This window comes from Equus quagga, chromosome 4 (genome assembly GCF_021613505.1).
Source record: "Equus quagga isolate Etosha38 chromosome 4, UCLA_HA_Equagga_1.0, whole genome shotgun sequence".
Taxonomy (NCBI): domain Eukaryota; kingdom Metazoa; phylum Chordata; class Mammalia; order Perissodactyla; family Equidae; genus Equus; species Equus quagga.
Window position 1 is genome coordinate 5,339,248 of NC_060270.1, and position 27,150 is coordinate 5,366,397.

The 27,150-nt window shown below is 40.8% G+C and overlaps 2 protein-coding genes across 5 annotated transcripts in view; both read left to right on the top strand.

Moving 5' to 3' along the window:
• Positions 1-11,329, top strand: part of ADGRG7 (adhesion G protein-coupled receptor G7) — a 59,386-nt gene extending 48,057 nt beyond the window's left edge. Inside the window, exons 14-16 of the mRNA XM_046658739.1 lie at positions 2,888-3,043; positions 5,113-5,269; positions 11,069-11,329. Coding sequence (XP_046514695.1) covers positions 2,888-3,043; positions 5,113-5,269; positions 11,069-11,329 — 574 coding nt within the window. The remainder of the gene's footprint in view (positions 1-2,887; positions 3,044-5,112; positions 5,270-11,068) is intronic.
• Positions 11,330-23,614: 12,285 nt separating this feature from the next.
• The window catches only part of TFG (trafficking from ER to golgi regulator), a 30,962-nt gene continuing 27,426 nt past the window's right edge, over positions 23,615-27,150 (top strand). For 3 of the 4 annotated variants that reach the window (XM_046659532.1, XM_046659533.1, XM_046659536.1), the window contains exon 1: positions 23,615-23,812. The gene's annotated coding sequence lies outside the window, so the exon portion shown is untranslated. The remainder of the gene's footprint in view (positions 23,813-27,150) is intronic. The other variant, XM_046659534.1, reaches the window with a different exon arrangement.

Below are 27,150 nucleotides of genomic sequence, written 5' to 3' on the forward strand. Positions count from 1 at the left end.
CACACACACACATATACCACGCACAAATATACCACACTGCACACACACACACCACACACATATATACCACACACACACCATACACACATATCCCACACACCACACACACACACACACACACACACACACAGAGGTCTATCATACAAATAGCAATTCTCAGAAATTGTATCATCTAAAGTTTAAACAACTCAAGACACACACAGATAAGGATAAATATTTATCTAATTGTTTCATAATTTGCAAGTCTGCCTTTATCCAGTAGAGTTAGATTGTTCATTTCCTTTCTCTGTTCTTCCTTCTCCTTTTAAACTGTTACTCCAGCTTATGCCTGGATAGGAAACGTGTCCATATTTTTCATTGAAAACATTTGATGGCCACTTGCTTAGCCACCAAAGAAGCTTCCAGAGATTTGAAATTATTCTCAGCAGGCTTTCACTAAATTCTTAGCCAAGCGCCCTCCTACTTCTTCTGTGTAGGGGATTTTGAGATGGAGGAGGGCAGGAGGGTTGTCCTCTAGTCACAGGTGAAAGCAAAGGGAAGCCAGAAGTCCTAAAGACAAACTTGCTCGCACTCACCATTTTATCTAAGGATGGGCCTTTCCTATCTGTCGAGGGGTTGGAGGCAATCTTTTTCATTTTTTAACTCATTGCAGAGACTTGAACATCATCCCAGTTTCCTTCTAGTCATTCACGTTAGAAATATTATTTCTAGGGGCCAGCTCCATGGCCGAGTGGTTAAGTTCGCGCTCTGCTGCGGTGGCCCAGGGTTCGGATCCTGGGCACGGACATGGCACCGCTCGTCAGGCCACATTGAGGTGGTGTCCCACATCCCACAACTAGAAGGGTCTGCAACTAAGATATACAACTATGTATGGGGGGGTTTGAGGAGATAAAGCAGAGAGAAAAAAAAGAAATATTATTTCTAATAATTTAAATCCTAACAACATTCCAAAGCAAAACAACTTAGAAATCCTTTGACGCGTAATAATGGTGTTCTACCTGCAGGGGAAAGAAACATACATTCGTTGAATGCCATAGATGTGCCAGGGCTTCTCACGTTATTTTATTAATATGCAAATGCCTACCTGACCTCTCCCCTTGACTATCTAATAGAACATCTCCTGGTCTTCCCTCCTAAACCTGCTCTTGTCATCATCTTCCCCATCTCAGTGGAAGGTAATTCCATCCTTCCAGCTACTCAAGCCAAAGACTTTGGAGTCACCCTTAATTCTTCTACTTCTCACATCCGACCTAGCAATAAATCCTTTTGTTTTACTTTTAAATATACCACGAATCAGACTGTTTCTTAACACCTCCTCCCCTGGTCCAAGCCCCAGATTATGGCGATAGAATCCCAGCTGATTTCCTGCTTTTGCCTCTGCTCTTGCTTATCACTGCATCGAGCTAGAGTGAGACTTTTAACACTCAAGACAGATCATGTCAGGTTTCTCCTCGCTGGCTGAGAGCACATGCAATCACCTATAAAGCCCCGATATAATTTGCCTCTTTTCACTGATCTCATCTCCTTACTTGGTTCTAGCCACACTGCCGTCTTTGCTTTCCCTAAGCTCTCAACTCAGGGCCTTTGCACTTGCTGTTCCCTCTGTCTGGAACACTCTTCCCCTTCATCTCCTTCACATATTTGCTCAAATATCACTTTTTTCCATGAGGCTCTTCTTGACCACTCTGTTTAAAATGAAACTGCCCCATGCGTACACACACACGTACACACACCCAGGTACATATACATTTCATCGCGATACCTGCCCTCATTACCTGCTTCATTTCTCTCCACAGCACTTGTCACCACCTGACATACAGTATATTTCATTTATTTGTTAGTTTTCTCCGTGTCTCTGCACTAGAATGAATTCACTAAAGAAGAGATTTTTGTTTTGCTGTTCACTGCTAGTATCTTGGTATCTAGGATAGCGTCTGGCACATAGCGTGTACTCTGTAATACTTATTAACTAAGTGAATTAATTCTTACAACAATGCCAGGAGTTGAATACTACACCTCACAGATGAAAAAAACACCACGAAAGCCACCACTACCAAGAGCAAACACAACCCCGCAAAACGGATGAAAAGAGGCTGAACAACTATCCAAATACTTTTTAAACATTAAACTTTTAAAAATTCCCATTAATAAGAGACTGTTTAAATAATTTATGGTATAACAAAATACTGGAATAATATGCAGCTGTAAAAAATACTGAAGACAATCTTTATATTCTGATATGGAATGATCTCCACAATACGTTGTTGAGTAAGGTATAGACATATCATATGTTATCACTCGTTTAAAAATCAGGAAAAAACCCTACATTCACTGGTGTATGCATAGCCTAATCTGGAAGAATACACAAGAAACACGATTACCATTGGAGACAGGAACAGGATGACTAGGAGTAGTTGTATGAGGGATCTTTTCTCTCCACGATGATTTGTACCTTGTAAAATTTGAGCCATCTGGATGTGTTACATAAAATAAAATATTAAACTATTTTTACATATTTTAAATACATAAATACATAAAATACAACATTAAAATAAAATAAATAAAATATCAAAAATAAAACAATCACTTGCTTAAAGTCAGGCACCTAGTAAGTGACAGTGACATTTAAATTCAGGACTGCCTGACTCAGAAACTGTTTTCTTTCCACTAGCCTACAATGCCCCATAGAGGAATATGGCAGAACCAATACATTCCATTGTTCTACTGGGTTGAATTCTTGAAAGTCGTCTCAAATATATAGAATGCAAAGGGATACTGACTTTTAGCAGGTCCTTCACTCGAGTGAATGTCAGTAATGTTAATGGCGTAGAGCACTAGTATCTACGCCTTTCTTAGTCTGCTGAAATCATTTCTTTCCTCTCCATAGCTGCTGGCTAGCAGTCCCAGAAAGCACTGGTTTGCTAGCAAGTCCATTGCTGTGGTCATTCATTGTACCTGTGACCATTATCCTCATCAGCAACATTGTTATATTTGTTATCATTGTGGTCAAAGTGCTGTGGAAGAACAACCAGAATCTGACAAGGTGAGATGCCCAGCGACTGGGGGCTGCCAGGCGGGACTTGTCTAATGCATCAGACCGCACTGTAGTGCGTCCACAGTTCCTAGAAGAGTGCTCAGGCTCCGGGATGGTGGCAAGGATATGTGGTTTGCAGGACAGATTTTCTCTCAAACTTTGCCTCAGAAGGTGGATCTTCTCTTCCTCCAACACCAACGCTACACTGTGGGTCTCCTGCATTACATAGCACACGTTTGTGCTATATGAGAGCAGCTGAAAACTAAACCCAAAAACTTCAAGAAAAAAAATGTTTCCTCCCAATCCCAAATACTGAAGAAACAGATTTGAATAATTAGGGAAATGAGACGGCTGTGAGGAGATGCTGGTGACTGTATTTTCATTTTAGAAACTAGTAGCTTTCAATTTTTTTAATTAGCTGCAAAAGTATAAAAATTGAGAGATTTCACTTAAAAATTGTATTTTCTCCTGAAAAAAGTCGGATTGTCTGGCAACACTGAGCCCACATTCCCTACAGATGGGGTGTGTGCTGTCTGGTTCATCAGTTCCAATGTGGACTGCTCCTCTCCTTTCCATAACTTTTCTGACCCCAACAAGCATTGTCATTGTCATCCCTGGTACACAGAGAGAGCTCTCAGTTGGAGAGACAAAGAAAGAAACTATTAAACATACACACACACATGCACACACCCCCCATCTCCCACAGCACAGATTGTCTAGAATACAGTGTTAAGGAAGCTATGAGTTCAGGGTTAGTTCTAGAAGGTTCTGCTTAACCCAAGTAGATTTACTATCAGCACATCTATGAGCTTTCTTGGTCGCCAAATGGATCCTTTGGGTATGAACAGATGAGTGAAAACAACCATCCTTAGTTAGTGGGAATATAACCTTAAATACGTACTTTACCGATTAAGAGTAAGTACTATCTTTCCTATATGAATGATAGTCCATATTGAAGGAAATATTGGGAAAAGACTATCACTGATAATCATTCAAACCTATGTTTTATTAGCAACACAGAAAAACCTTGGCGAAATCTTCTTAGCCTAGTTGCAAATTAGGTTATATTTCCTTTACACAAAACAGTATCATTTTGGCCACAGACATTAGACAAATTTGTATTTCTAAGTTTTTGTTGATAGTTCATGGTTCTGAAATTGGCTGTTACAGTGAAGAACAGGTTATAATTTAATTGTTTAACAAATTATCTTCCATGTATCAGTTAGCTTTTGCTACATAAGAAATCATCCCCAAATTTAAAGGATTAGAATGACAAATATTCATTATTGGTCATATGTTTGAGTGTTGGTCTGGTGGTTGTTCTGATCTTGGCTGGCTTGAACGCAAATGGATAACCTAGGATGACTCACTTTCATGCCTGGTGGTTGGTGGTTGGTGGTTGGTTAGTCTTGAGTGGGAGCTGCTGAGTTGGGAAAACTCATCTCTGCTCCATCTGCTCTCTCACCTGGCCATTAGACTAGTCCAGGCTTCTTAACATAGTGGTTTCAGGATTCCAAGGAGCAATAAGAGAAGGCAAGCACTAATGAGCGAAATGCTTTCAAGGCTGTTTGTAGAGCAATTGCTGATGTTCCATTGGTCAAAGTAAGCCATGTGGCCAAGCCCAGATTCCAGGGATATGGACTTAGCATGAGAGGGAAGAAGCTAACTCTGCGCTTTCATAACTTTTCATTCTCATATCAACCTATGACGTGAGAACGTCCCAGATGCCCCCAAAAAGAAATTTCTCAATGGCTGATCCAGTAGGAATAATCACTAGAATAAAATTTCGTTCAAAGAAAAAGTCAATTGTTTGTGAAATTTGCCTGCAATAGTATTTAAAGGACTGTTTATGCCTGAGCTTTTAAGCACATATCACTACATTTCTTAATAAAGCTTGCTAAATCAGATTTTATTCAGCGACATACGTCTAGCATTGTTTTTCCGCCTGAAGCATAATATCGTTAAATGAACAGCATATATGGCAGCTAAATATGTATTCTCAAGGGAAGGGTAACATTGATCCTAACATATAAGAACCTGAATGAACTCTATTTTCTTTCTTGCTTCCTCTCACCTAGCACGAAAAAGTCTTCATCCCTAAAGAAGATTCTGAGCACATTATCTATTGTAGTTGTTTTGGGAATTACCTGGATTCTGTCATACCTCATGCTAATTGAAGATGATGACATCAGGATCATCTTCAGCTACATATTCTGCCTTTTCAACACTACTCAGGTATGGTGTGCATTCGTCTGAAAGGAGCAGATCATGCAGGGGTGGCAATGATATCACCCTGGATCAAAGTCTTCACCCTTTAAAACTCCCTGAAGGTCATTGCTTAGTTACCTTCAGGAGACTCTGTTGTTAATACACTTTGAGGGAAGAGGAAGGAAAACTCTTTACCACTTACCTACTAAGTCCTTTCCTGGACTGGAGTTCATAGAATATAACTGCAATAGAGTCAGGCCACGTTCGTCCCTCTTCTCTGAGCAGAAAAGATTTTGTCAAGCAACTGACTTTGGAAGCAGCTCCTTTCCTTTTCCCCCATGCAACAGGGTCATGGCAGCTCCTCCCCATGGCCAGTGTGAGCAATGCTGCAGTTATTGCTGGAACAGGGACCCCTGCCAGGGGGGCTGACATTTTTCTTTCTTTTTTCAAAATTTTATAAGATTATTTATATTATCTTTTAAAAAAAACTTCATTGAGGAATAGTTGACAAATAGAATTGTATAAAGTGTGCAGTGTGATGATTTGATAAACACATACATTGTGGAATGATTACCAAGATCAGAATAACTAACACATCCATCACCCCACGTAGTTAACTTTATTTTGTGGTGAGAACGCTTAATAGCAGTTTTCAAGTATATGATACCATATTATTAACTACAGTTGCCATGCGTTCCATTAGACCCTCAACTTATTCTTCATGTAACTGAAAATTTGTACCCTTCGACCTACATTATCCCATTTACCTCTCCCCCAGCCCCTGGCAACCACCATTCTATTCTCTGTTTCTATGAAATTGAATTTTTTCCCCTAAGATTTCACATATAAGTGATACCATATGGTATTTATCTTTCTCTGTCTGGCTTATGTCACTTAGCATAATGCCCTCCAGGTTCATCCATTTTGTCACAAATCACAGGGTTTGCTTCTTCTTTATGGCTGAATAATATTCGTGTGTGTGTGTGTGTGTGTGTGTGTTGTACACACCACATATTTTTCTTTTTTCATTTGTCTGTCGAAGGACATTTAGCTTGTTTCTGTATCTTGGCTATTGTGAATAATGCTGCAATGAACAGGGATGTGTAGATATCTCTTTGAGATACTGATTTCGATTCCTACAGATATACACCCAGGAGTGGGATTGATGGATTGTATGGTAGTTCAATTTTTAAGTGTTTGAGAAACCACGATTCTGTTTTCCATAATGACTGTGCCAATTTCCAGTCTCACCAGTGGTATATAAGGGTTCCCTTTTCTCCACATCCTCACCAATATTTTTTATCTCCTTTTTTCTCAATTATTTTATTAAGGGGATAATAGTTTATAACATTGCATAATTTCAGGTATACATTATTATCAGTTTCTGTATAGACTGCATTGTGCTCATGACTAATAGTCTAATTTTTATCTGTCACCATATATATGTGCCCTTGTACTCCTTTTGCCCACCCCTCAACCCCCTTCCCCTCTGGTAACAACTAATCTGTTTTCTTTATCCATGTGTTTATCTTCTACATATGAGTGAAATCATGCATTGTCTTTCTCTGTCTGGCTTATTTCACTTAACATAATACGCTCAAGGTTTACCCATAGTGTTGCAAATGGCACGATTTTGTCATTTTTATGGCTGAGTAGTATTCCAGTGTGTGTGTGTGTGTGTGTGTGTGTACATATATACACACCACATCTTCTTTATCCACTCATCAGTTGATGGGCACTTGGACTGCTTCCATGTCTTCTTTTTATCTCTTTTTGATAATAGCCATCCTAACAGGTGTGAGGTGATATCTCACACCTGTTATTGTGGTTTTGATTTGCATTTCCCAGAATGATTCATGATGTTGAGCACCTTTTCATGTATGTATTGGCCATTTGTATGTCTTCTTTTGAAAAATGTCCATTGAGGTTCTTTACCCATTTTTTTTGTTGGATTATTTGATTTTTTGTTATGGAGTTGTATGAGTTCCTGATATATTTTGGATATTAACTCCTTATCAGATATATGGCTTGTGCATATTTTCTCTCATTCTGTAGGTTGCCTTTTCAATTTATTGTTTCCTTTGCTATGCAGGAGCTCTTTAGTTTGATGTAGTTCTGTTTGTTTATTTTATCTTTTGCCTGTGCTTTTGGTGTCTTATCCAAGAAACCATTGCCAACACCAATGTCAAGGATCTTTTTCCTTATGTTTTCTTCTGGGAGTTTTATGGTTTCAGGTCTTACTCTTTGATTCATTTCAAGTTAATTTTGTGAGAGGTGTAAGACAGGGGTCCAGTTTCAATCTTTTGCATGTGGATATACAGTTAGTTTTCCCAAAAACATTTACTGAAGAGACTGTCTTTCCCCATGGTGTGTTCTTGCTGCCCTTGTCAAAATTAGTTGACAGTATATACATGGGTTTATGTCTGGGCTCTCTATTCTGTTCCACTTGTCTATGTGCCTGTTTTTATGCCAGTACCATACTGTTTGGATTACATACTTTATCTTGAAATCAGGAAGTGTAATGCCTCCAGCTTTGTTCTTTCTTAGGATTGGCTATTCAGGGTCTTTTGTAGTTCCATACAAATTTTAGGATAGTTTTTCCTGTATCTGTGAAAAATGCCATTGGAGTTTTGATAGAGATTCCACTGAGTCTCTAGATTGCTTTGAGTAGTATGGACATTTTCACAATATTAATTTTTCCAATATAAGAGCATGAGATATCTGTTTACTTGTGTCTTCTTCAATCTCTTTCATCAGTGTTATATAGTTTTCAGTGTACAAGTTCTTCACCTCCTTGGTTAAATTTATTTCTAAGTTTTTATTGTTTTTGATGCTATTGTAAACGGGATTGATTTCTTAATGTCTCTTTCAGATAGTTTGTAGTTAGTGTATAGAAATGGAACTGATTTCTGTATTTTTTTTTTATCCTGCAACTTTCCTGAATTCATTTATTAGTTCTGTTTTTTTGGTGGCATCTTTTAGGCTTTCTATATATAAGATCACATCATCTGCAAACAGAGATAATTTGACTTCTTTCTTTTTGATTTGGATGCCCTTATTTATTTTTCTTGCCTAATTGCTCTGGCTAGGACTCACAGTACTATGTTAAAATAGAAGTGGCAAGAGTGTGCACCTTTGTCTTGTTCTTGTTTTAGAGGAAAGGCTTTTAACTTTTCACCATTGAGTCTAATAACAGTTGTGGGTTTGTCATATGTGGTCTTTGTTGTGTTGAGAAATATGCCTTCTATGCTTAATTTGTTGAGAGTTTTTCTCATGAACAGATGTTGCGTTTTGTCAAATGCTTTTCCTACATCTATTGAAATGATCATGATTTTTACCCTTCTTTCTGTTAATGTGGTGATTCACATTTATTGATTTGCATATGCTGAACCATTCTTGCTCCCAGGGATGAATCCCACTGGATCATGGTGTGTGATCCTTTTAGTGTATTGTTGAATTCAGTTTGCTAATATTTTGCTGAGGATTTTTGCATCTATGTTCATCAGGGATATCGGCCTGCAATTTTCTTTTCTTGTGGTGTCTTTGTCTGGCTTCAGTCAATGTTATTCTCCTAAAATGAATTTGGAAGCTTTCCTTCCTTTTCAGTTTTTTGGAAGAGTTTGAGAAGGATTGGTCTCTCTTTTACTACTGTCGTGAGATGCTGTGCTAGCACAGCAGGTCAGTGGTTACAAGGTGAGCACAGCAAGTCGGTGGTCAGTAGGTCAGTGGTCATGAGATGATTTAAAGCAGGTTGGTATTTAATCCTTAGTTTCTGGGAAGAAATGCTTATCCTTAAAGAAATTCTGATATAGGGGAGGCAACATCCCTATCTTTAAGGGCATCATTCTTGGCTTTGGGACATTGTAAATGTTTAAAGCAGATGTACAATGCATGCTCAACAAACCACATCAGAGCTTTCTGGAAAAACAAGGTCAGGCCAAATTAGTTTTAAACCAAATGGCTTCCTCATATATTCCAACATACATTGTTGTTTTTTGTTTATTCATCATCACAAAGGATATTAATAAAGAATTAACAGGGGCCTCTTAGATGCTATAATACACTTTACAATATCTTTTCATTACAGTTACAAGTAAAAGGCAGTGTAGCATATTGGATAAAGGAGTTTTGGAGCCAAACGTATGAGTTCAACTCCAGACTCTACTGATTGCTGGTTGGATAATCTTAGGCAAGTTACTTGGTTTATCTGAGCTATGTTTCCTCATCTGTTACTCTTATTCTATAGGGTTGATGTTAGGATAAATGAGAAGGATTAGAGTCAGCCCCAGTGGCCTAGTGGTTAAGTTTGGCATGCTCTGCTTCAGCAGCCAGGGTTTAGTTCCTGGGCGCAGAGCCACACCACTCATCTGTCAGTGGCTGTGCTGCAGTGGTGGCTCACATAAAAAGAAAAAAGGAATATTGGCAACTGATGTTAGCTCAGGGTGAATCTTCCTCAGCAAAAAAATAAAATCAAAATAAATGAGAAGGATTAAATGATGGAGATTAAATGAAAAACAAGTATCTGATTTCAATAAGTTGTATTTTTTTATGTTAAAAATGTATAGAAAATAGTACACAGTCTTTTGTGTGTTGATTCCTCATGCACATCTGGTCTTCCTATGTAAAGTACAGAAAAGCAATGAATAGGAGTTCTTAAAAAAATTTTTTTGTCTTTAAATGCACTAAATTTCTAATTTTGTTACTAAAACTCCAAGAAATGTAGAATCATAGGATGTTAGAACTGGAAGAAGAATTAGGTAACCCATAGTCAATCTGCCCCTTTAGAAAATTGAAGATAAGAGATGTTAGGAGAAGAGCAAAGTTACTGTGGTATACTAAAAAATAAATATCTGGTCTTTGTCCTCAGTTCCTGGTACATAACTCCTAAAATCCTTGGAATCTCTGGAGTGATAGGAGTGTCTTTTGTATGCTAATGAATGACTGGTGGCTGGGGCCCCCAGATAGCTTCAGGAGGGAGGCTGGTAGCCAGGAACACAAAGCCTTGTTTAGAAGTTTGGAACTTCCAGTCCCACCTCCAATCTCCAGGAAGGGGAGAAGGGCTGAAGATTGAGTCAATCATCAATGGCACTGATTTGGTCAATCATGCCTATGTAATGAAACCTCCACAAAAACCCCTAAATGAAGGAGTTTGCAGAGTTTGCAGGTTGGTGAACACATGGGGGTGCTGGGAGAGTGACACACCTGGAGAGGGCATGGAAGCTCCATCCTCTTCCCCATACCTTGCCCTCTGACCTCTTCCATTTCGCTGTTCCTGAGTTGTATCCTTTACAACAAATTGATGGTAGTGAGTAAAGCTATTTCTTGAGTTCTGTGGGTTGTAGGAAATTATCACACCTGAAGAGAGAGGCAGGTTGTGGGAGCCCCTAACAGTGTAGCCAGGTGGGACAGAAATGTGGGTCACTTGGGGACCCAATACTTGTGACTGCCATCTGAAGTGAGGGTAACCACTCTGGGTAGTTAGTGTCCGAATTGAATTGAATGGTAGGACATCCAGTTCGTGTCAGAATTGGTTGGTGTCAGGAGGGAAAAAAGCTTCTCAGTTACACAACCAACATGTGACACACCAGGACCTGAACTCAGGTCTTCTAACTCTGCTACTTACCTGTATTACTTCATACACGAGAAGAATGTTGCCTCAACCCTCTTAGACAAAAAAGTGGGCAGCAGCTGCTGACTCGTAAACTCACACTGGGGAGTTGTGCATGATGAGAAGAGTGGGTGGCCCTTCTCTGAAATACAATCTCTTCCCTGATTCTCTGAGATCTCAACACTTACCTAACATTAAGCTTTCATTCTATCTCCCAGGGATTGCAAATTTTTATCGTCTACACTGTCAGAACAAAAATCTTCCAGAGCGAAGCTTCCAAAGTGTTGAAGTCGCTGTCATCGTCCACTGGGACAGTGAAGTCTCTACCACCAATGATCCCACTGAGGCTGCGTGTCAGGATGTATAACATGCTCAGGTCATTGCCAGCCCTAAATGAGCGCTTTAGGCTGCTGGAGCCATCTCTAGTTAACAATGAAACGACACTCTCTGAAAGTGACCAAGAAAACCCAAGCATCTAGACCGTAAAACTGTTACCCTTTGTGGTCCTCTTTTATTCAACGCATGTGAGTTTTGTGTTTTCTATTTCCTTCCTTTATTACCGAGGCTTCCCAGAAATTCTCCCTCAATATATTTTGCTCAAGGTTAAGAATCAGGTAAGACTTGTTGTTTATTATCATCAGGGATAATGGATTTGGTAATTTTTCTATTACTCAATAGATTCTTACCCAAATGAGGTGAAGAATTCCACCCAGCATTCAAGATAACTCAAGATTATCATTGCTCCTTATATCATAAAGTCTATGTGACAAACTTTAATAAAAATGTAGAACCTAAACCAATTCTTTTACAATTTACTAAAAAGGACATGAAGAGAAAAATTTACCTTCCAGAACAAAATGAACACTGTGAGGAATTGCTTGTATGTATCATACTTTTGCTCTCTGAATATTTTAAATTTGTATGTGCTCATGGTTTTATTTCCAACTAAGAATTTTGCAGCAATTTAACCTGGAAAGGGATATTTTTTTCTGTTAAAAAAAAATAAAAGCAGGTTTTGTGACCAGAGGAATTGGCTGTATGGGAAATGGGCAGTGAGACGTAGAAAGATCAGCTGGCTGGTTACTAAACCCTCTGATTATTTCTTTACAGTTCTTGATACATCTGTCCTTTTATTGATGAAATGACACTGAGACTCAAAAAATGAAAAGTTTGTCACAATCACCCCTTGTGGCTTTTAAAAGATCTAAGTGCTCACGGAATTTCAAACACTTGAATGATGAATGGCTTCCTAAATAAAAAATGACCTTCACTGGGGTGGGGAGCACTCCCACTGGACTGAGGAGGCAAAGCCTTTGAATTGCTGTGTCTGTTTTGTCATGAATTAGGCAGCTGCCGTGAGTGCCCTGAACTAAGGGACTAACAAATGTCACGTGAGCTGTGGCAGACGCTCTTCACCACACCCTCAAGAACATGTGCTTTTTTGAAGAAAGGTTGTAAACGACTGTTGGATTCCTAGGCAAGCCAAGAGCCTATTTCATCTGCAGTGTACTTGAGACCTTACAGGATAACGGAAAAAAGTAAAGGGGAGATCAAGAAGAAAGGCAGCCCTCAGAGGTCAGTGTTTTCAGTGTGCTATAGTGCTCTTCCTGGATAGGGGCTGGACGCTGGGAGAATTACAAGATGTGCTGTCTACTCTATGTCCTCAAATTTACATTCAGGTGAAAATAAACCTTAAGTAAGGGCCACCTTAAACGTGGAAAAAAAAGTCACCAAAGAGCCACATTTAGCCTGAGGGTGGAGTACATGTGTTCCTTGGGAATGTTAGTTTTCTTTGCACTTTTCTCAGCACTCTTGGGGGTATAGCAACTAAAATTCCACAGAATGTTCCTGGAATGGCTGTTCCCTCAACGTGCAGCTCCATGTGCGTGTCACGGAGGCCACATCAGGCGGGCATTGATGTTCCCCTACCTACCCCAAAATGCTGCCACTCAGAAAGAGTACTATTGATTGAAGCCTTTACCTCCTGCACTCGTCGGGAATTTGTTAGTTTAATGTTAGAGAGCCAACTCAAATTAGGTCAAAGGTCAAAGAGAATTTAATGACTCAATTAATTGTAAAGTCCAAAGGCCAGTGGGTTTTAGGTAGGGTGACTGCATGTTCTGGCTGCCTGGGCCAGTCCTAATTTGTGCTGCTGTCCTGACTTCAGTATTACTAGCAGCCTCTTTTACTCTCAAAAGTGTCCTGGTTTGGGACACAAAATATATGATAATGCTGACTTTAAGTCTAGAGTTCAAATGCAAGTAGTTCAAAGAATGTGTCAAGATTCTTTTTCTCTCCCCGTTTCCTGGCTCTTTGTGCTTCTGTGTTGGCTTCATTCTCAAATTGGGATCACATGGCTGGAAACTGGCCATTGGCTTCCCCTTCCTCCTGCCCTGCAACCTCCCATCAGTGTGTCCCATTGGCTGCAGCAAGCCAGAGCCAGTTAAGCAGGAACCTGGGGGGCTCGGTTCCCTGTGATAAAGAGCAGAGCAGGGGCAGGGAGAGTAAAGGACCAAGGGCCTGGCACACTCTGCTTGGTCATGTGCCCATAGGCACTGTGTTCAGAGAATATTGGTCCAGCCTGGATTACATACTTACCGTGAAGTGGAGGGATGGGGGCAACCTGGTGGACAGGATGTCCTGGACAGTTACACTAAGGATGGGAAGCTGGCAGCAAAACGTTAAGGTGCTTCCACTACATCTCCTGACATAATACAAATACCTTCCTGGAAAAAGAACCACTTTAAGGCCCATCTATCATTTCTCTTACTCTGAGGAAGCCTATTAGATGCTTGTCTGCAGAGGGTTTGAATGGGGTGAGTAAGAAGAGCAAGAAATTATTTGGCACCTTGGAAGTTGAGGAGCAAGGATGGGGACTAGGAGTAGAAGGGTGACTTACTTAAAAAGAAAATTGCAGGACAAGGAGATTCAGAGTACTGCAGAGCTGGGTTTCCCGATGTTGTGTGGGACTACCTTTCTGTGCTTCTGATTTATTTTGTGTGTTGTTTCCTACAGCCTTGTTGGTTGTGGCAGCACATGTAGTGTCCTTGGGTAATTTGGATTTCCTTTCCTGGGTCTTAACTGACAGGTCAGAGCTCCCTGTTTATTGTCAGAGTCTGGACTGCTTTTTCTCCTATTCTTCCCATTTTGAAGTTTATCTTGCCTCTTTTTTTCTGTTGCCAACAAGGGGAGATCATTCTCAAGCTCACTGCTATCAGTTTGTCTTTGCCTCTTTCAGAAGAGCTTGGCATTCTTTGCAAACGTTTGGGAAACCTGAGCCAAAAGTGCCAGCTGAGTCATCCCAGCCTGTCAACCCCTGGAGCTCTCTGGTTCTGTGGACACCCCTTAATGGGATGCTGGGACCTGCAGTACCTAGCTCCTCAGGTGATGTCCAAGACAGAGCCATGGGATTTGGTCCACCCTGGGGACGAGGTGGGGAGGGGAGCAAGGTGCCTAAGAGGAAACTGCCTTCTATTCCTATTGACAGTTTTAAAACACTGTGCTAACTCTGTTATAACAACTTTAGAAGATATTCACCAAATATATTTTTTAAAAAAGCAAAACTATAATTCTCTAACCTATCAATAGTCTGTTTACCCATGTTCCTTTACGCTCTTTGTTTGACTACATAAGAATTTAAATAACTGTAATTATCGTAAATGAAATTTTATTCTGATTTTCACCTGCAATTACCCATTTATGCAGTGCTTATAATAATTAATGACTGCATAACATAGCATAAGATACTAAGTTGTTCTATTATTGGATATCTGTATCATTTCAATTTTAATATTGTAGTGACACAAGATAAATAAACTGGTACATATATATTTCCTTTCTTCCTAATTATTTCCCTAAGATAAACTCTCAGGATTAGGATAAAATGCGTCAAAAGGTATAGACATTTGTTTAGCTTCCTTGTATATATTACTATATTCTTTGAAGATGTTGCGCTAATTTAAAACGTTATCGTCATTATACCATAAACATTTTTTATATACTTGTTTACTTTGGTATCTTATTTCTCAGTTATTTGTATGCATTGTCCATTTACCAATTGAGCTATTGTTATTTTTTCTCATAAATTTGTATGAGTTCTTTTCTATTATAGTTATTAGTCCTTTAATTATTGCATTTGGTGAAAATATTTTCCCCTGGTTTATTTTTTTCCCTCTCTTTAATATAATCAAATGCTCACTCTGCATTTGATTCAAAATATCCAAAAGATGTATAGAGCATTTAGCATTTTTTTGAATTTATATATCCTTACACATGCAGAGTATTTTTCATTTTGTGTTAGGGAATATGTTAGGTATTATATAGAAACTTCTAAAATGAAGAACAGGGGCATAAATATGCCAAGTGAGGCCAAATAAATCATGTACCACAGACACAGGACATCGCTAACCCTTCATTATATCCCACAGCAGTTGGGTGGGGTTCCATGTCAAAGTTATTTTTTGCTCTCAAATATGTTTCTGTCTCTTTGTGTTCATCCACCTTTTCTTAAAAATAAAACACTAAACCTTGGAGAACAGAGAAGTTTTATTAGCAACTACCTCTTAATACACACAAAAAACCCAGAGATTCAAAGTAGTGTTACATAAGCATCATGTATCTTACTTTATTTACGTATAGGTAACCTATTAAAATGTGTATTTGAAAAAAGTATATAAAAGTTGCTAAAAAACTAAGTAAGGAAATCAGGAGGAAGGGAAAATAATCCTAGGAGCAAAAAGTAAGAAACCAGGGATGAGATTAGTACCCAAGAAGCACGTCATATGGTCTTGCATTGTTGCTAGGAGTGGGCCGCAGACCAGACCGTGAGCTTCCCCACACCCAATATAAATCGGGAGGCATGATCACATGAGTCACATATCTCTTAACAATTAAACAAACAAACAAACAAACAAACATTTCTTGGGAAAAACACAGTTATTCCATCACTACTTGAAATTGGCATTGATAGTTTTCTTGAAGATTTCCTCCTGGGTATATTACCAAATGAGAAGGCAACTATTCGAATCAACAGAAAGGCAATGGCACTTGGAAACACAACCTGTTCACATCCGTGCCTGCTGGTTTGCTGCATGCACACAGCAAACAGTCCTGTGTAAAGTTCGGTGTGACCACAAAGTCACACAGTACTGTGTATACACAGAGACACACATGTAATGCACCACAGGAAACTTCAGGGTCACAAGTGCATCACTCAAGACTATTTTAAAAAAATATTAAAGTGGTTTTCCTTAATTTTGGCTATTGGTGTTAGTTTTCTGTTTTGTCTGCTTTGGTAGGGGGCTTGCTTTTTTTTTTTCCTTTTAAAATTAATTTTATTGATATATAATTTACCTGCAACAAAATGCATCCAGTTTAGGGGGCAGCCCAGTGGCATAGTGGTTAAGATCAGCATACTCTGCTTCAGTGGCCCAGGTTTGTGGGTTTGAATCCTGGGTGCAGACCTACACCAGTCACCAGCCATGCTGTGGCAGCAACCCACATACAGAATAGAGGAAGCTGGGCACAGATGTTAGCTCAGGGCCACTCCTCCTCAAGTAAAAGGAGGAAGATTGACAACAGGTGTTAGCTTAGGGTCACTCTTCCTCTCCAAAAAAAAGCTTCCAGTTTAAGTGTAAAATTAGATGAGTTTTAACAAATGTATACACCCCTTGAAACCACTGCCCTAAACAAGATGAAGAACATTTCCATCACCTTATAACGTTCCCTTGAGCCCCTCCCTAGCTAAACCGTCCTCCATGCCCAGCCCCAGGCAACCACTGATCTGCTTTCTGTTATCATGTACTAGTTTTGCCTATTCTAGAATGCCATATAAATGGAATCGTGTCCTCTTTCGAGTCTGGCTTCTTTCACTCAGCATAATGTTTTTGGGATTTATCCATGTTGTTGTATCAGTGGTTGGCTTCTTTTTATTGCTGAGTAGAATTCAGTTGTTTGGGTAGACCACATTTTGTCTATGCTTTCACCAGTTGATGGGCATGTGGTCATTTCCAAGTTCTGAAACTATAAATAAAACTGATATAAACATTCTTATACAAGCCTTTGTGTGGTTTTCTTTTCTCTAGCAGTGGAATTGCTGAGTCATAGAGTAAGTGTATATTTAACTTTATAAGAAATTGCTAAACCATTTTCCAAAGTGGTTGAACCATTTTATACTCCCAATAGCAATTTATGAACTTTGGAGTTAGTTTTTCAAGTCCTGATTTGTGAAATATTTCAAAAAGTAGAAATAGGTTACAAATCCGTTTTGCGAGCTATTGATCATGTTTCTGAAAAATCCCATTGCTTAATATGTTAACTTTTTAACAAAGAAGAAGAAAAAAATAAAAGCAAAGCAGAGTGGTGTGATCTAATGCTGTTTTCTCTTACAACTATAATTCCCAGGGAACCAGGGTCTGCTTCTTATCTTCTTCCAGGAGAGCTTTGTTACACGTGGAAGTATGACATTGATAATTTGCTGAACTTTGATATAAGCTGCTGTGAAACCATAATGTAACAGTTGAGGCCCTCTGGACCTTTGCAATAACAGGAAAAGAAGACTATTTTTTTCTGGCTGCTGTACTTACCAAGCAACTGCAGATGAAGGAAGCATTCTGAACTAGGAGTTCTGTGACGTGAGGCAGACATTGGCCTCTGGAGGCATAAGCTTGAGGCTCCACCCTTGTAAAGGTATGGGTAGCACCAGGTGAAGTCTAGATTCCTGACCAGCTCTAAAATTGTGTGACTCGAAATGCAGGCTGAAATTATTTTTAAATTAACTTAAGATATTTTTCCCACCTAAGTATCACATGAGTATATTATCCTTAAAAAGAGAAAGTAAATTAGAGCATGCCAGATACAGCCAAATTCCCCTTTGACTAATTCCTACCAAACCCAGGCCCCACCTCTTGTCTTCCTTCCCCTTCTCCCCACAGTTAACCATTGTGATAAGTTTGGTGTGTATCTTTCCAGATTTTAAGAACTACATACAAACAAAATTATATACGCATGGAAATTCATAGTCTTGTGTGCGTGCTTTTATTCCTTCTTTTACATAAATGGCATAGGGAACTGATTCAGAGGTCCCCAAGACCACCCCCAGGGTCAATGATTCACTAGGGGCTCTCATAGGATTCAGAATAAAGCTGTACTCATGGCTCTGATTTATTACAGCAAAACTATATAAAGCAAAATTAGCAAAGGAAAAAGTCCCATGGGGCGAAGTCCAGAGGAAAAGAGGCCCACACTTCCAAAAGTTCTCTTCCAGTCCAGGCACACAGGATGTGCTTAACTCCTCCAGCAATGAATTGTGACGACACATGTGAAATGTTGCCTACCAGGGAAGCTCATCAGAGACTCAGTGCCCAGTGTTTCTATTTGGGGCTGGTCACAAAGGCACCCTCTGCCTGGCATGTACCAAAAATTCCAGAGTCCCAGGAAGCAAGCAACTGTTCAGCATAAACCACATTGTTTGTACAGATGGTTTGGGCACAGTGCACCATTCTTATTAAAGGATGGTGGGTATGCTCCCAAAATCCAGGTTCCCAGACACCAGGCCCAGGCCAACCCTGCAAGCAGGGCTTTGTAAGGATTGTGGTCTCGGGCTGCCAGATTAACTCTTTCTGCACAGTAACAACTTTCTGAAACTTGCTTTCTTCACTCAGTAAGGTGATTTTGAGGTCTAACTGTATGTGTGTAAATTTCTTTTAATTGCTCCATAGTCTTTTACTTGAAAATAACACATTAATGGGTATCTGTTTTCTCATGTGCAAAGGTTTCTCTGGTACCGCAGAAATAGAACTGCTGGGTCATATAGGGTTGGGTACTTTAGATGTTGATAAATATTCCCATACCACCCTTTAAATAGTTTGTAGCAACTTATGCCCCCACAACAGAGTATAAATGTCTACTTTGCCATACCCTTTTCTATAAAGTATTATGAACCTTTGATTTTTATCAAACTAAGACGTGAAAAATAGCATCTCATTGTGGTTTTACTTTGCATCTTTTATTATCAGTGAGTTTTTCTTCATTGAAATGGCTTTTTGAGAATGGCCTGTTTAACTATGCATTTGTATGGAGGGACTGAAAGCAGGGTCATTGGCAGAAAGATTAGAGATGGAGAGCCTCCAAGTACCCAGAGTTTGATCTGACATGCTTGGTTTCTAGAGTCTGACATCTGGGTTTCTTAAAAGAGCTGAAAAAATCTACCGTTAATCAAACAAAAAGTTGTGAGATCTCCATATACATCTTGTGGCATTAGCCTTTCAACCTAAACTCTGACAGAGTGCAAAGCAGTAACTCAGCTCTGTCTCCAGGAGATGTAAAGAAAGAAAAGAGAACAATTTCAAATTACTCAGAGATAAAATCCTATACTGCTAGGGAGCTAGGAACTCCCCAGTGATGGCTGCTTCCTGTTTCTGGAAGCTTGCCCTATAAAATGGTGGGGAAATTAGTTTTCATTCCTTCGTTCGATAAATATGTATTGAATATTTAGGAGATGCCAGCCTCTAGAGATACAAAATCTAGGAAGAACTGCCTTCAAGGAGCAATTTCCCTAAAGAACGGTTGGACATAGAGCCCCATGGCAAGGCAAAAACATTTTAGGGTCTCAGTGGATGTGTAGCTGGCAGGACAGACTGAACTGTTTTGCTTAGCTGATGCTAAGAATGACTTGCAGGTACACAGTAAGAAGATCACTCTTTTCTCCTTTGTTCTTTCTGCGTGGGGTGGCAGCTTCCTTTGTTTACACAAACAGATCGTTATGTTTGGCCAACGGAGGGGAGGCTGACTGACCAACTGGTCCCTATTTGGCCCTCCTGAGTTCACCTTTCTGTCTGGCGTTCTCTTAGTTAGCTGATTGCCTCCACAACACAGCTGATTCTCAGGGAAAGACATAACTTCTCCTTTGAAAATCCCACCCAAGGAGGAACTTACATCCTTTCTTTGGTTCCCCTGAGGGTAGCTGAGATGACTGAAATTTTCAAAATGATTTATACTAACTACTAAAGAAAAACATGATGAAACACAGGGTTCATCTAACTTGCTTACAAGGCTCATAGTCTTTGGCCCATTTCCTGTCCAGTCTGAGAACTTCCCTTTTTCATTCTTACGATTTCTCTCCTTCTATTTGAAGAGTTCTAGCCACATAGACTTTGATGGAGAAAGAGCAGATGCTAGGTAGGTGAGCTGACTCCCTGCCTCAGAACCACAGGACAATACTCACCCTTCTTCAGATGTCCGTGGAACATGGAAAGTAACCTTCGAACGTACAGCCACATTTCTCCCATGGTACAGGCAGGGTCAAAGTATTTCCTTACACTGCTCCTACTTTCTTCACATATTTCCAATTTTCACACTTCTGATTCAAGGCTATTGCTGGTGTTCATTTAAGACCAAATTCACCTGGAGGTAGGACAGAGGGCCAGGTGAGCATCATTTCAACTTACTCTGGTTCAGTATCTTTCTAAGCGTCACACAAAAAAGAGGTCAAGCTGTTTTCTGACTAAGAGCACTTTAAAGCTGTGATTACCTAAGAACAATCTTCTTAAGGGCTTGATTAAGGCTTATCCCAATAAATGTTTCCATAAGTGCTTAGTAATTGATAATTGTCTGATAACAGCCTTTTTGGCTTCACTAACAAAAGGCAACAGTAACTAAAATCAGTGTCGACACATACAGTGGGGAAACCATGTTCTTGGGAAGGATGGTAACTGGTTCAATTCAGGTTATGGCTCTGTCACCAGTTATCACCTGCATTTATTGGGAGCATAAGTACAGAGACTTGTATCATCAGCAACTCTGGATACATTACAGAAACAGTAATAACTAGCCCATTGACTCAACAGATATTCATTGAATGCCTGCTATTCACACAAGGCAATCAATGCCAGATGCTCGGAGGGATAGAGAGAATATAATCACTGCTCTCAACTTGGGTGGGGGTGGGGACGCGGCCGGTGAACAAGCTCCCCAAAGACAGAATTACAAGTAAGGATAAGAACAATCACATGATATTTCATAAGGAACTAAATGTCTAACTATCAAATGTTTGATACAAAATCAGGGTTCTAATGTAGTCCTCATGGTCTTCAGTAAGACCACAAAAAGATACCATTTACAATCCCCCACAAAATAAAAAAGTCTTAATGGCCCCAAGAGTTGGCATTATCTTATACAGCTAAATATTTGCATAATCTACCATTTGGTAATCCATGCATTAGCATATAATCAAGAGATATTCTTGTATAAGAGACATACAGAAGAATGTTCATAGAGGCACACAGCAGAAACTGGAAACAACCTAAATATACTTTGATAGGAAAATACGTTAAAAAAAATTTGTGGTAAATTCTACCAAGGGAATATTATTCAGCAATGAAAATAAATGAACTCCAGCTACAGGCAACAACATGGATATATCTTAGTAACATAATATTGAGTGGAAAAATTATGTCCCAAAAACTACATAGAGATGCTACTCTATATAATGTCTATAAACAAGTAAAATTGAACAACATATTCCATAGGCATACATATATATGTGACTAAACTATATAGAGGATTAAGAAAAAAACAACAAAAACCCCAAGGGACTGTTAAACATGAAATTCCGGAGAGTGGCATGGGGACTACGTGGGGGAGGAGCTCATAGAGAGACCTCATTTATTGATAATGTTCTCATCCTTGGGTTGGGTGGGGAGTTCCTGCTGTTCATATGCTTTTAAGTTAATTTTTAAAATGTAGTTGTCATATAGGATCAGGAACAGGAAAGGTCACTGAAGTTTCTGTGGACAATTTAGTATTAAGCTGAAACAAGAAAATAGCATATGGTCTTGTTATTAAGGTGTTTATAATCTAAAGGGTCAATTTGACAGACTCAGATGATCATTTCGTGTGCTTCTCTATACATGCTCTCATATGACATATAAATAAACCCGTGTCGTCGATTTCACGACCAATCACAATATTGTAAGCCTATATCCAGCTGGATAGCAGGAGGCAAACTCTTTTATAAACTTCCTTATTAAAAATTTAAAAATGTATATTTCTGGAGAATCCTGAGGAAATGCCTTAATGTTGCCTAGATGTCCTTCTTGACCCACGTCACCTGAGCCTCTGATCTGGCTTCCAAATAATGCTTTACTCTCTCCATTCTCACTTCTTGCCTCAGGCAGCTCCTGCTTCTGCTTCGACCTGAGGTATCATCTTACCTCATCTCTCTATTTCCACGTGGGAGCTGGGAACAGGTGGGAATACACCAACTGCCTGGGGGTGAAGCATGAGGGAATTATAACTTAAAGAACCTCAAGCTGCTTTTGGATTCCACATGCCCCTCTACAAGACCACCTTTTGGGTGCCTCTCTTCCTAGCTTCCAGCTGGCCCCAGTGTAACAGGGCTCAGTTTATTTCTCCTCAATGGCAGGACTCTTGAATGAGTGCCCCTTTGCTGGGTGCCTAGAGAGAGGAAATTGTTTCCCCTCATACCAGGCTAAGGTACCTCACCTTATCTCTGGCTCCAGGATCTGATCTCTTTTTAGGAAGACTGACAGTGGTATAATTCATTTCCTTCAGGGAGTATTTCACCTCTGCCCATATTTGTGTGGTTTTATCCAATCGCAAACCATCTCAAAGACATCAAATTCTATTATTGGATAGCACTTCTTTCCCCAAGTCTGGATTACTCAGTTGTAAATAACAAGCAATGAAGAACAGTATTCTGAGATCAGGAACTTTTTTCATTCCTTCTATAGTCCTCGCTCCCCCAATCTCTGCAAGCATTTGCTCAAAGACCAATATACACAGCTTTCGAAAATACAATTCAGAGGCAAAAACGCATTCTAAACTCATACATTTCACTCTCAAACAGTATTTTTCAGACCTATGACTGCAAAAAAACCCCACACTATTTACAGTACTAAAAGAATATAACTTCTCGCCCTGAATTCACTTTACCCCGTGTCCTTCAGGAGTATTGGTCAAGAACTGGGGACCAGGTGAGTTCGAATTACTTTTTGCTTAGTCTCCGTTTTAGAAGGCAAAAGTTGCCTGCAATTTTTAAAATAGCACCTCCCCTGCAAACGTATGGTTCAGTCTGTGCCAGGGCACTTCTTACATAAATACACGTATTCAAAACAAATGCTTTAGATAAGAAGATAAGGGAAGAGCATTACAGGGCCCGTTCAAATACCTTTTCCTTCAAAAAGGCTTCTGAAATCCTTAATCCGCCTTAATTTCCTAGCCTTTATCTTTTACACACTCATAAGTTTGTCCTGTCTGGTCAACGCTACTGGAAACTCCTTGCTCACAGACTGATTCATCCCCATTCCCAGCACCGTGTTTGACAAGGCGTAGGCGCTCAATAGTGAATGAATGAATTTGCAAAAGGAAGGCGGGAAAAGTGTTCGTTTTTCTCGAGATACGACTAGGACAACTACAGTGGCCACAAAAAAACACCCAAACTTGGACAAACGCCCACTTTCAACCAGCTCTCAAAAAGAAGCCAGAACAGCAAACTACGCCCCTCCCACGAGCGCGAGACGGGAAGTGCAAGCTTTCAGGAAAACCGGAAGTGCCTGGTCACGCCCCGCGCATGCGTGCTCCCAGCCCGCTCACACTTCCTGCGTTCGATCCTCCAATGAGAAAGCGGAGACTGCGGCTCACGCCCCACCCCGGGCCGCGCCAGCTCCGCGCCGGCGCCGCTGCGCATGCGTCCTGGGGTGGCCTGTCGCCGGGAGGCGGGGCCAAGGGACAGATTTTGTTCTTGCTCCCGCCCCTTTCTTCCCCACCTGCCACGTACTGGGCCGAGCTCTCGCTGGGCTCGGTGGGTCCGCGCCATTGGCCCGGCCCGCCGAGGGGACCGAGTGGCCGTGAGCTCAGCCTCCCGACGCCCCAGAGCCTGGCGTAGCCTCGCAGTGTCCGGCCAGCGGAGACCGTGGGGCGGCGGCGGGCGGCCTCGGAAGCCGGTATGGCCGCTGAGACGGAGGCTCGGACCAGGCGGGCCGGACGACGGGGAAGCGCGGGGAGGGCCCCTCTTGAATTGGCGGGCGGCGGGGCCGGAGCGGCCGTGGAAGAGGCCGCGGGACGGGAGGGGGAGGTCGGGTGGGGCCCGGGGGGAGGGGAGCGGAGCGCGGTGGGGAGGGACCCCGCAGGCCGGGGACAGGGAGGTGGGCCTCGGGGTCTCCGGGCCGGCAGGTGAGCTCGCGCGGACTTAGCCGGCTGCGGGGGTCGCGGTGGCCGAGGGGGAGGAGAGGTGCTTTGGGAGGCCGGGGCCGGCGAGCGCCTCCCCTCAGAGGGCTGGGAAGGGTGAGGAGGGCGGAGAATGGCGCTCTGGGAATAAGTGGATTGGGGTCACTTGAGTGGAACCCCGTTCCTTCGCTGTCATTGCTGAATCAAGCGCCGTCTGGAGGCTCAGCCCAGTGGTATAGTGATGACGTTGATCATGACAGCTAACTTTTAAGAGTTTACTTTGCTAGACACTGTACTGAGTATTTCGGATGCATGATCTCCTTCAGTCGTCACAAGGATCCTTCTAGATTTAGATGTTATTCCCATTTTGCATATGATGAAAGCGAGGCCTGCAGAAGTACTTGCGTAAGATCCCAAGCCTAGTTAGTGGGAATCTTTACCATCTTGCTACGCTGCCTCTGGTCAAGCAGGATTGGAGGCTCCTTGCGTTCTTTGGAATAATCCAGGGTTGATTGGCTTAGAGTTTCTTAAAGGAAATTGCTACCCTCTACAGGTGCCTAAGGAGGCCCCTCTGAATTTGAGCAGGGCCCTACCCACGGGTTAGTGGAGCTGGAGGTTTGGCCACTGAACTTAGATCGTCGTTCAAGAGGCAGGCTTTTTATGTGTCCTTGGGCATGTCACTTTATTCTCCAGCGCTGAGAACAGCGTTCCTCTTGGAAAGTTTCCTAAGTTAGTGGCTGTATCATTTCTGGACTTCAGAGAGAGTGGGGAAAGGACAAGATGGCAGAAGAAAATGCTGTAAGAATCTCACCAGCAGTCCTGGCAACTAGTGGTTTATACCAGTCTACCTTGTGACAGAAGTTAGAGAAAAAGAGGACGTGAATTCTACTATTACATAAAAAAATATGGGAATGGGATTTCCCCCAGAAGGGAAAATTTTGTGGTACCCTTAGTTTTGGGATACTTGCGTGCATGCCTTGAGGAGGTGACTGCACAGACTGGGGACAGCCTTAGGAAGGAAGCCCTGGTTCTGGCCACAAGGAGTTTGCAGTCTATGGAAAACACCAAGGAATAAGTAAATTTGCAGGCAAACATAGCAGATACAGAGTAAGAGAGACTCCTGTTCTCAGATCTCTTGGAACCAAGCAACAATCTCCCCACAATCAAAAGGACATGCTATCAGTTGTATTTGATGTTAGAAATTTCTCTTAATTATGAGTATGTGTGTTGTGGGCAGTCAGGTCTGGCTACATAAAGAAGGTACAGTGTGAAGGGCTGGCTTGGGAACTGACCTGAGAGTACAGCTTCTTCTAGTCCCTTTATTAGAACTTTATTATTCCTCATTCATGTTTTGTTCAGGGAGCAAAACCAAGTCTTTAAATACTTGCTATTTGCCAGGCACTATTCTAGGTGCTACTGAGAGTAGATAATACCGTCTTGCTGAACCCAAGCCCTGGTCCCTCATGACATTATTGCTGGGTTACACATCCTGTGGGAGGAGAAGGTGACATATGTTGATTTCCTGAAGTTCCTTATTACTCTCAGGCTGTAAGGCAAACAAGGTGGAATCTTTGCCACCTTGTTGAAGTAATTATACTTCAGAGCTTGGCACCTCGCAGGTATTCAGTAACTGTTTCCTGAATGAAGAGAGCAGGTTTGGCTAACAGGTGAAAAGGTCTTAGGAGGTTTCACTTAATCACAGTCTTCATGAGAAGTCCATTGTGAGAATTGGTAGATAAAAGACTAACTATTCTTATTTTATATTAAGACAAACATAGCATCCAGATCGTGGAACACAGTCCACCCTGTTCTGAACTGACCTTAGAGTGTTAGATTCAGTGTTTAATGCCCCATTTTAAGATGGGACATTAAAGATTTATTAATAAAATATAATTAATAAAAAATAATAAAATATAATTAATAAAATAAAGTTACCTGGAAGGGTATAGGGCATTTAGAGAAGAACTTTAGGGTATTTGTATGTAATATTCATGAAATGAATTAGGATTCATGAAAACTTTCAAGTATTTGAAGGGTAGATGTGTTAGGCAGGTGGGGTGCTTTCATACATACATAAAGAGAATAGTTGTAGAGAAGTGTGAAAACCAAATATGATGTTAATGAAATAACAAATTTAAGAGGAGAAAACAGAAAGCTGCCAGTAGTGAAGCATGGGATCGAAACCAGAATGCAGCCTGTAGGAGCTGATGCTAGGGAAATCGCAGCAGTCATAGATAATGTCTTCAAGAACATCTTGGTCTTGAGAACAAGAGAAAGGCTTTGAGAAGAAGAGCCATTAACACGTTATTTAATCGTGAGTGTTCTCTCTATTATACAGTAACCATTAACTAACTAGAGACTTCAGACATTATTTTGAGTTTAGGATTACAAAGTCATTACAGGATAATAACACTGAATAATCTGAAATAAGGTTAAAGTAAAACCCAAGAGGGAAAAGTTCTGTAGCACATTAGTATTTAGTGGTCAGTTCTCTGCACTGCCTTATTTCTTTTTTACAGTGTGCAATCTGATCTTACACACCCACTTAGGTCTGGGGAGGGGTGTGTTATGGAATGTGTGGAAACGGTAGTGGACAGTCTTGTTAGAAAGCTCAGGAGGGTATCACTCATTAGTCCTTTTCCCTCAAGTTCCCCAAATAGAGCGGAAAATTAGCAAAAATACTCATGAGGTGTTTCTTATTTTAGAAATAAAAATTTGAGACTATTTTAGTGTTCACACATGCTTTTCTCTTCAGGGTTAGTCTTTAGCTATAGGCTAATAGAGTTTGGAAGCCAACTCTATTATTCTATATTCTATGTTCTATATAACTCTAATATTCTATATTCTAATATTCTCCCTTCGTTTACCAACTTTTGAGTGACTGCCATGTGCGAGGCACTGTTCTAGGCTCTGCGAATACACTGAGCGAAACCATTTTCTTCCCTACGCTCTAGTGGAAAAGACAATAAAAAATTAAATTTCGATGTCTGGTAGTGATAAGGGCTTTGCAGAAAAACGAAGCAGGGTAAGAAAGTGACAAAGGAACTATATAAGGTTAGACGGCCAAGGAAAACTTATGAGAAATTAACATGTAATCAGGGATCTGAATTATGTG